The sequence below is a fragment of the Gopherus evgoodei genome, chromosome 4 (assembly GCF_007399415.2).
Source record: "Gopherus evgoodei ecotype Sinaloan lineage chromosome 4, rGopEvg1_v1.p, whole genome shotgun sequence".
Classification (NCBI taxonomy): Eukaryota; Metazoa; Chordata; order Testudines; family Testudinidae; genus Gopherus; species Gopherus evgoodei.
In genome coordinates, this window is record NC_044325.1 from 71,390,726 (window position 1) to 71,401,658 (window position 10,933).

The following is a 10,933-nucleotide window of genomic DNA, read 5'->3' on the forward strand; positions in this document are numbered from 1 at the left end:
CTCAGGGCTATAGGGCAAGTGGTGACACAACCTCTCACAGGTCTGGACTGAACTCCAGAATATGACAGTACCTGCATCAGCAGCACACTACTTCTTCACGCACTGGGACACTGGTCCCATCCAGTATGCAAGGAAAGAGCAAAACCTACTGAACCACCAATGCAACTTCTTGTGGCATCCGGATTTTTCATGAGGGTTTCCCATCAGCATTTTGCTTTTCCAGAGGGGTCTCTCAACCAAGTATTAAACAGGATAGACCAGCGGTGTAGTGGTAGGAAAAAAAAAAAGAAGGAGAAGTGGATGAAGGTGAACTAAACTTTTTGGTGCTCCAGACTGGACCATGGTAAATGCCATATTCCTAAAACGAGAAGTTGGTAAACTCTGTTTACGCACGCTTATCCACAACTACACTACTGGAATAAACCCAAAGAAAAGGGGGAAATGCTCTTGTGAGCCTACGTGTATCCAGGGAAGAACTCCTTTCCTCATATCCAGATGATACAGGTATTCTGTGAAGGACACTAGCAGAACTGTGGGCAGCAAAGTTAGCCACACTATGGACAGATCAGTTTATGTTCACCCAGGACTTGGACTCTAGGGATGGTTCTCATAGAGCCCTAGGACTTCTGGTGAATCAGCTATAATAAGGAAAGAATTTGAGATCTGAACCATAGGTCTCCATCAAAGCAGGCCAGGTTCTAGAATGTGGACTGTGTGAAGGCATGTAGGTACTAGCCGAACAACCCCTCCTGCAAGCTAGTTTTAGCAAGACCCTCCTTCAAGCCAGTCCTTCATTCTCGCATAAGGAAGAGCCCAAGAGCTTTGCAACATTCCTCTTTACTTTAGTGATGCAGGAGGAGAAATAGTTTCCTGTGGGGGAAAAAGTCATTTTTAAGAAAAACACCAATATTATGAGGCATTCAAAGGTTTGCACAAAAGCCTGAACTGCTTTGGATTCTCTCCGAATCCAAAGTCTGATCACCTACTTTGTAGAGCATATCTTATACAAAAATGCAAATTCAATGAACAGTCTTTAAGAGATCAAACAGGCTGGCGGGGACTGCCACTTTATGATCACATATACATGCAAATCAATTTGCATCAACCGAGAGTGGTAGAAGAAGAAACTTGGTTAACTTCTTAAACCAGGACAACAAGGCAAATTATTGACCATGGGATGGTCAGGCACAAATTAACTAGGAAGAGTAAAATTCTACAGAAACCAGATTTCCCCCAGCTCAAGAGGATGCTTTTATGAGCTGTGATATATCTTTAATTATTAGGTTCTACCTCCTCAGCAGCACAGCAGGACATGAAATAAAACCTGTATTTCATGAGCATGGTAAAGTGCCACTACAGGGAGTTCTTTCTCTTGCAGTTATTTTATTTATTTATTTGGGAGCCACCTGTATAGCCATAGGTACAACACTGAAACTGACAAGAACTGTCTCCAGGCAGGCACACAAGCCTAGGGAGCCCAGGAGGATAGAAACCTCTGCAGAATAAAAGAGATCACTTATTGAACCATGAAAGATGCAGTTTATCCCAGTTGTGAGTGAAATATCATATCTGGTTTTGACAGCAGCAAATGGGAAGGGCGGGGGGATATATCCATTCCATGGGACTATTGGGGAGCTCAGGCGCACCAGTAAATGTCAGCTGGAAATAGCTGGTTCAGACATGTGAAGTATAAGCGTATCAGAGTTTGAGGGTATCAGATCTAGCAAGGGGCTTTTTAAAATGCACACACCCACTCTATTTCCCCAATAAATAGAACTGATTATCGGTAGCGTGGCTAAATTGCAGTTAAATGTATCAGGATCTGAAGGGTGTAAGAGGATAGTGCAAACAGAGATGGAAGAAAAGAGGCGAATGATTAGCCCATTGAAATTCAGGTGTAAGTATTGCCAAGAACCCTTTGATCACCCATTTTAAAGCTTCTGTGTAAAGGAAACCTATGGGGAGCTGAAGACAACATCCCACTGGGGAGAAAGAGAAAGGAGGGCACGTTTATTGGAATGTTGTTTTTCAGAAAAGCCCAAATGCTGCAAAAGAGAGAGCCATGTGAGCAATGTGCAGGAGCCCCAGGGCTACTCCTAAGAAAAGTACCATGTTGTTAAACAAAAAAAATAAATATCCAGGACTGTGGTATTTGCTCCTTCTTTGAGAGATGAACAGGGAGTGCTTGTTGGCTCAATTCACCAGCTGATCAGATTCTGATTTGTTCTCAGCCTGCAGTTTATTAAAAAAAAAAAAACAAGAGTGGCCAGAGAGAATGTATTTTGGGTGAATTTTTAATCCTCCCCATAGTAGTCTGGGTTGATCAAGCTGTGGGTGGGTTACTCCAAGGAGGGTTGGAATTCGCCGCCAATCTGTACCCAGGCAGCAGGACTGCACCTCACTCCTTTCACTGCTGCTCTTTCCGCCTATGAGTCAATAGCATCCACTGCCCTTCTGGGTCACTGATGCCAGATAAGGATGGATTCCCACGGTTACCCCAATAACTACTCTGTGCTAGCTTGTTTGGGATTGGTGCTGAGCTCCCTCTACAGCCTCTCTAGGGATGCCGTGATCCCCTTCATGCAGCTGTTTCATTTTCACACGCCTCATCACTACACAGCGGTGCAGATAACTGTAATAACTGCATGTGAGTGAGCTTGCCACTTTGGATTCTGTGGGCTGTATTTAAAAATTTCATTAAAGTAAATGCTTGAGATGAAATATACACAGGTTGCGAGGGAAGGTACTGTACATCTGGGGTCAGGCTTGGATTATAGGAGGTTATAGATACCGTTTGCAAGGATGAAAAGATACATACATATCGCATAACCGGCATAGACCCAGATTGGGGTGCAAGGGTTTTTTAAGTGTCAGTGAATAAGTGGGCTTGGGTTCACCACCCATGGAATGAATAAGGGGCCCTGTTAAAGAGTAAATATAACTCAGCACTGAGCATTTGCCTTTGGCTCTTGGGCTGCATTTTGGGTCCCCTATCCTAGAGGAACAACCACCAGCTATTTGCAGATCATTTGTGGTCTTTGGAGAGGGAATTTGGAGAGCCAGACACACAGGAGTTGAGCTTTGCCTGTAACTATGGCTATGTCTGCAATGGCAAGTGAAAGACAAAACTTTTGTTGTTCAGAGGTGTTAAAAAAAAATCTCCCTGAAAGACAAAAGTTTGCATAGGCGTGAACAGTGCTTTGTCGGCAGGAGAAAGCTAACCTTGCTCGCTTGTTGCAGGTGGAAGTTTTTTGTTGGCAGGAGCACTGACAAACAGCTGCTACACTGTGCGCCTTTTAGAGGCCCAGCTGTAGCAGCCCAGCTGTGTCACTAAAAGCTGCGTAGTGTAGACATCACCTACAGCAGATTTTTACTAGTCCATCTACATGTTTATTTTGAAAGGGACAACAGCTTTGCAGATGATTTCCAAAGCTGACCTAGACAGTATGTTCATTTATTTTTTTTAAACCTGAGGAGCTAAATCTGTTGATTTCAGTGGGATGAAACCAAGGATGACTTTTGTTCCAGAGACGCCAAATTTTAAAACTTCTGTGTCTAGAACAGGGATTTGAGTGTCCAACGCTATCTAGTCTAAGGTATTTCTTGGAGTGGAGACCCATCACTGTAGCACCTGACCCGCCACTAATGATTAGGGTTGATATAGAGATTTCCACAGCAGACTCAAAATTTTAGGCACCCAAGTTTGAAATTCAGGTTCACATTGGCCATCAGAAGTCAGGCAGTTATTTAGTGGCCTTGCTATGTGCTCATTCTCCATTAGTCAGCTGCAGGTTTTACCTGGAGATATTTTTATTTTCCTTCTCAAGAGGGGATAAAAAGAGTCCCGTAAAACCCCCAAAGGCATTTCCATTGTTTAAACATGTCATTCACCTGGGATTTGCAATGGCACAGAGCAGAACTTCTTGACTCACTTGGCGGAAGAAGAGATTTGCAGACAAAAGCAGTAGAAAGAGGGGTTTAAAACTACAAAACAATGTGTTTCCACAGGATCTTAATCACATTAGGATGAGCCTCAAACAAATCCCCAGGTGCCAACCACAAAAACCAGAGATATATCTGGATCTGGAGCCAAACCGTGTGGCTTACCTTAACAATTCTATAGTGGGCCAAACCAAAACAGTAGATTTAAACACCCTAGAACTTTGGAAAAGTTAACAGCCAATAGATACACCTAGTAAACAAATAATGTTGACATTGGTTATTATGCAAAGTAATTAACTCCTTAAGGAGATCAGAGATGAAGGCATTACAGACCCAAGAGCACCTGTTTATATATTAATAGCTTCTGTTCCTGTATAAAAGCAACTAAAACAGCACATTTTATATGCCTTGAAAAAATCACAACCTACGCCAAGTGTGCCTAGGAGAGAGCCTGCTGGAATGCATGTCAACCACCCTGGGCTCCAGCTTCTCTGCCCACAGATCTTCCCCCTCCGGCCCCAGACTGGCTTCTCGGTTATTCCTCTGCCTCACCTCCTCCCAGAGCTGTCTCTAGCAATCCAATGAGAATGCTACAAATGGGACTGACTGCTTGTTATTCACATTCCATCACAGGAAAGTCCCGTTACTCTCTCACTGTGGTGCCAAATCAACAGTAATGCCACCGCACGGGGTCACATCAGCAAGAATACGGCATTTGATTGGCCTGACTCTCACAGCAGCAGACAGAACATTTTGGAAAGTACACTGTGTATATAATATATTTGAGAAACGTGGTCACTCAGAAGATCTGACTGCTTCCATTCTCCCCCTTCTTGTACAAACTGATCATTACAGAGGTCAGGAAGGAGTATTCCATGTACAGCACTGCACAGTCAGTCAGGTGGGGTTTCACTTTCCTTTCTCCCATTACCTATTGGCCACTACTGGAAACAGGAATCTGGAGCAGATAGACTAGTATGGTAGCAAATCCTATGACCCCAAATACAGAGAGGAATGGGGAGGCAGACAGCAGCACTATCCATCTGTATGAATGGGTTTGGGACAGAAGCCCAGGTCAGACTGACCCATCCCTATTTTTTTAATGACAATTTCTGTGGTACTCCACCAATAATGCCATATTTTAATAATAATGACTACAGTTTATCATCACACCATTTGTGTATGTCTATGAGCTTGTGCACATACATACCACACATTAGTAATATAAGAAGACTTGGCCCTTCTACAGCATCTTCCCTCTGAGAATTTCAAGAGGCTTTGCAAACATAGACTCATAGACCCTAGGACTGGAAGGGACCTCGAGAGGTCATCGAGTCCAGTCCCCTGCCCTCATGGCAGGACCAAATACTGTCTAGACCATCCCTAATAGACATTTATCTAACCTACTCTTAAATATCTCCAGAGATGGAGATTCCACAACTTCCCTAGGCAATCTATTCCAGTGTTTAACTACCCTGACAGTTAGGAACTTTTTCCTAATGTCCAACCTAAATCTCCCTTGCTGCAGTTTAAGCCCATTGCTTCTTGTTCTATCATTGGAGGCTAAGGTGAACAAGTTTTCTCCCTCCTCCTGATGACACCCTTTTAGATACCTGAAAACTGCTATCATGTCCCCTCTCAGTCTTCTCTTTTCCAAACTAAACAAACCCAATTCCTTCAGCCTTCCTTCATAGGTCATGTTCTCAAGACCTTTAATCATTCTTGTTGCTCTTCTCTGGACCCTCTCCAATTTCTCCACATCTTTCTTGAAATGCGGTGCCCAGAACTGGACACAATACTCCAGTTGAGGCCTAACCAGCGCAGAGTAAAGCGGAAGAATGACTTCTCGTGTCTTGTTTACAACACACCTGTTAATGCATCCCAGAATCACGTTCGCTTTTTTTGCAACAGTATCACACTGTTGACTCATATTAAGCTTGTGGTCTACTATGACCCCTAGATCTCTTTCTGCCATACTCCTTCCTAGACAGTCTCTTCCCATTCTGTATGTGTGAAACTGATTGTTCCTTCCTAGGTGGAGCACTTTGCATTTATCTTTATTGAACTTCATCCTGTTTACCTCAGACCATTTCTCCAATTTGTCCAGATCATTTTGAATTTTGACCCTGTCCTCCAAAGCAGTTGCAATCCCTCCCAGTTTGGTATCGTCCGCAAACTTAATAAGCGTACTTTCTATGCCAACATCTAAATCGTTGATGAAGATATTGAACAGAACCGGTCCCAAAACAGACCCCTGCGGAACCCCACTTGTTATACCTTTCCAGCAGGATTGGGAGCCATTAACAACTACTCTCTGAGTACGGTTATCCAGCCAGTTATGCACCCACCTTATAGTAGCCCCATCTAAATTGTACTTTCCTAGTTTATCTATAAGAATATCATGCGAGACTGTATCAAATGCCTTACTAAAGTCTAGGTATATCACATCCACCGCTTCTCCCTTATCCACAAGGCTCGTTATCCTATCAAAGAACGCTATCAGATTAGTTTGACACAATTTGTTCTTTACAAATCCATACTGGCTATTCCCTATCACCTTACCACCTTCCAAGTGTTTGCAGATAATTTCTTTGATTACCTGCTCCATTATCTTCCCTGGCACAGAAGTTAAACTAACTGGTCTGTAGTTTCCTGGGTTGTTTTTATTTCCCTTTTTATAGATGGGCACTATATTTGCCCCCTTCCAGTCTTCTGGAATCTCCCCCGTCTCCCATGATTTCCCAAAAATAATAGCTAGAGGCTCAGATACCTCTTCTATTAACTCCTTGAATATTCTAGGATGCATTTCATCAGGCCCTGGTGACTTACAGGCATCTAACTTTTCTAAGTGATTTTTTACTTGCTCTTTTTTTATTTTCTCTTCTAAACCTACCCTCTTCCCGTAAGCATTCACTATACTAGACATTCCTTCAGACTTCTCAGTGAAGACTGAAACAAAGAAGTCATTAAGCATCTCTGCCATTTCCAAGTCTCCCGTTACTGTTTCACCCTCCTCATTGAGCAGTGGGCCTACCCTGTCCTTGGTCTTCCTCTTGCTTCTAATGTATTGATAAAAAGTCTTCTTGTTTCCCTTTATTCCCATAGCTAGCTTGAGTTCATTTTGTGCCTTTGCTTTTCTAATCTTGCCTCTGCATTCCTGTATTATTTGCCTATATTCATCCTTTGTAATCTGACCTAGTTTCCATTTTTTATATGACGCCTTTTTATTTTGTAGGTCACGCAAGATCTCGTGGTTAAGCCAAGGTGGTCTTTTGCCACATTTTCTATCTTTCCTAACCATCGGAATAACTTGCTTTTGGGCCCTTAGTAGTGTCCCTTTGAAAAACTGCCAACTTTTTTCAGTTGTTTTTCCCCTCAGTCTTAATTCCCATGGGACCTTACCTATCAGCTCTCTGAGCTTACTAAAATCCGCCTTCCTGAAATCCATTGTCTCTATTCTGCTGTACTCCCTTCTACCCTTCCTTAGAATTGCAAATTCTATGATTTCATGATCACTTTCACCCAAGCTTCCTTCTACTTTCAAATTCTCAACAAGTTCCTCCCTATTTGTTAAAATCAAGTCTAGAACAGCTTCCCCCCTAGTAGCTTTTTCAACTTTCTGAAATAAAAAGTTGTCTGCAATGCAGTCCAGGAACTTATTAGATAGTCTGTGCCCCGCGGTGTTATTTTCCCAACATATATCTGGATAGGCATGAAGGCATGAAGCCACACAACCCCTCAGAGAGGTAGCTAAGTCTATATGATTTCCCTCATTTTACAGATGGAAAAACTATGAAACAGGTAAAGTGACTTGTCCAAGAGCACACTGGCAATTGAGATCTCTGTGGCCCAGCTAGGAACAGACCCCAGGTCTCCTGACTCCTAGCCCTATGCCTTCACCACATGACCTTTCCTATAGAGTTCCTTGGTTGTAAGGCAACATGCAGAAGTAAACCTGCGGAACTCTTTGCCAGAGGATGTTGTGAAGGCCAGGACTATAACAAGAGTCAAAAGAGAACTAGGTAAGTTCATGGAGGATCGGTCCATCAATGGATATTAGCCAGGATGGGCAGGGATGGTGTCCCTAGCCTCTGTTTGCCAGAAGCTGGAAGTTGGTGACAGGGGATGGATCACTTGATGATTACCTGTTCTGTTCATTCCCTCTGGGGCACCTGGCAACAGCCACTGTCAGAAAACAGAATACTGGGCTAGATGGACCTTTGGTCTGACCCAGTATGGCCATTCTTATGTTCTATATTATCTATATATACACATACACCCTACTTGTTAAAGCATCTCTCATTGTATGATCTCATAGTGTTTTATACACATTAATAAATTAAGCCTCATGACCCCCATGTGATGGTTACACACTAGCCCTAATTTAAAGATGGAGAAACTGGGATATTGGCCAAAGTTACAAAGCAAGTCACTAAGACAAGACAAGAATCCTGGTGTCCAGACTTCTGCTCTAACTATTAGACCATGCTGTTTCTGTTCCTTTCCATGTCTGTGTAACCAGATGATTCACAGACAAACATAAACAATGACATCTTCCCATTTCTGAGAGGTCTTACCCAGGTTACCACTGAGAATGGGCTCAATGAGTTTTTTATTTGGTTACTTGTATTATTTCTTACAGCAAATAGCAGCTTTTTATTATTATTACCTTGTAGCCTGAAAGAGGAAAAACCGAAAGAGCCTAATGGTTCTTATCTCCCCGAACACAGGGATAGCAGAAGCTCTGTTTGACCCCACTGCCAAACTCCTGGACATCCCCAGGAAAAGCAGAGGGCAGGTCTTTTTGATACAGTGCCTCAAATGGGGCCCAGGGGTCAGAAATCAAATAGGTGCGAAGCAGGAGGCTGGTCTGGATGTAAGAGGGATAAACCAAGGCTGCCTACCCCTCCTGTCTCGCTCTGAACTCAACCAAAATATGAGTCTAACAGCAGAGAGCTTCCTCCGGCTTAATTCAGTTTTAACTTCCAGGCTCACACACTGTGCTGTGCTTTCACAGTAGGATGTACAACAACTAATGGATGATGCAGATGAGACCACCAAACCTGCCACATGGCAGTGTGGGTGTTGCAACATTATTCCCCGGGGCCCTGACCCTCACAATCCTTCCAGAGCAAGGATCATGGAGCCCAGGACCTAAGAAACTGTTTTCTGCAAATGCAAATCCTTCTGGCCTCATTTAAAACATGCAGCTTGAACACAACCCAAAAACCCTTCACGGCTGTTTCATCCACCCCTTTTTTAGCCAAAAAGGAAATCCAGCTCCCAGCCAGAGAAACAGACCCTGGCCATCCTGTGGACACGACTTGCAAACACTTTACATTCAGCGTTAGTCTATTTCTCCAAGCCTTTTGGATAGTGCTCCCCAATTGTAAGCGCTGTCATGGTTACAAGCCAGAATGCTAAAATAAATATAAAGAACCTCATGCAAATCTAACACCTCCTCTAATGTACCCCCCCATTCATTCACCAGTCCCCACCAATCTCTGACAAACTAGATTAATGTTCCAGCCAACACCTCACCCGGCAGCAGCACCAACATGCAATGCAATTTCCCTGCAACAATCGCTGCTGAAGAATTAAAACGTAATCCGCTCTGCGAGCGTGTCTCACTTACCGTGAGGGGGATGGTCCCATCTTCCCTGTGGCTCTCCAGCCTCGCAGCTGGTCTCTGCCCGTTCCTGCCGCTGCTGCTAGGAGATCTGCTGGATGCTGCTGAATGAGGCTTGTTGTCCTGCCATAAGTAATAGAAAGTGCCCAGGATCCAGGCTACGGTCAGGATTGCAATGGCATTAGCCCTGATCCTCCTCATCCCGAAAGCCTCAGTGGAGCCTGATAAACTGGAGAAGAGGTTGGGGCTCAGATGAGAGAAGGGTCAGGACTCTGTGTAAGGGAGGTGGGGGAGAGGAGGGTGCTGGTGACAGGATTCTCCCTCTCTCTGGCTGGCTCTTCTAGTCACAGCTGTTTGTTTTAGCTCTGCTCTCACGCCTCAGTCCTGCAGAGCAGAAAAAGGGAGCGAGATCCTCAGGGTCCTACTGCCCTTTCCTCCACAGCCCACAGATGTGATTAGACGCACGCGGGAGCTTGGCCCCTAACGGTGCCAGTCTTGCATTGGCCGAATGGACCGAACGCGCTAATGGGGCGTTTCCATCCCGAGTGCTGATGATCTCTCAGCGGCCCCTCTGGAGATCTTGCAGTGGGCGGAGGAGTATAAGCTTTTGTTTTAGTGCTAGTGTTAGGGGACATGAGAGCTAAGGGTTAATTATCAACTGCAGAAGAGGGAGTGTATGTGTGTGGGGGGGTATTTTTGCATTTATGGGTACTAGGTCGTGCCCTACGATTTGCACAACATTCATTTCAGGTAACAATCGGCTGGAGAGAAGGTGCCTGGGATCCATTTCAACATACGGCAAGACATTTCCCTGGAACCAACACAAATGTAGGGTCCCTAGAGCAGAGGACTCTGTCTCTCCTGGTCTGTGAGTCCAGCTAAAAAGAGAAGAGAACTAACCTAATGTCAAATAGGTTTCTAAAGGGACCTGAAGCTGACCAGTGGTTACAGATGGAAAACCTCTGCCCTACATGCCTTTGGCAAGTAATTGTGCTGTCAGTGACTCACACTCCTCTCTCTGAGTCAGTGCTGCCTGAGCACATGCCCAGCATGACGATAGGGGATGCTGCACGGCTGGACGTGCTGGCTTTCGGGGGAGACGTGAAGCCGTGGTCTTGAGAACTTGTGGTCTTCAGAGTTCCATTGCCCTTTCGCAATAGTAGGGATTCAGTCCTTGCGTCCTGGTCAGGAACCACTGTGGGCAGTTACACTCTGCCTTCTTACATTGCTCTTTCAGTTTCAGCTGGATCCAATATTCTTCTTCAGTCTGTGTACTAAAGGGTTGGGTGGTGTTTCTGTGCCCTGTTGAACATCAACTGCTGGACCACCTTTGAAAGAATTTCTTATTACTAGGTCCTGCAG

At 44.4% G+C, this 10,933-nt stretch overlaps 1 protein-coding gene across 1 annotated transcript in view; it reads right to left on the reverse strand.

The window, feature by feature from the left end:
• GALNT16 (polypeptide N-acetylgalactosaminyltransferase 16) overlaps nt 1-9,990 on the reverse strand; it is a 115,240-nt gene extending 105,250 nt beyond the window's left edge. Inside the window, exon 1 of the mRNA XM_030559708.1 lies at nt 9,578-9,990. Within this exon, the coding sequence (XP_030415568.1) occupies nt 9,578-9,772 (195 nt within the window). The 5' untranslated portion in view covers nt 9,773-9,990. The remainder of the gene's footprint in view (nt 1-9,577) is intronic.
• Nucleotides 9,991-10,933: the final 943 nt, after the last annotated feature.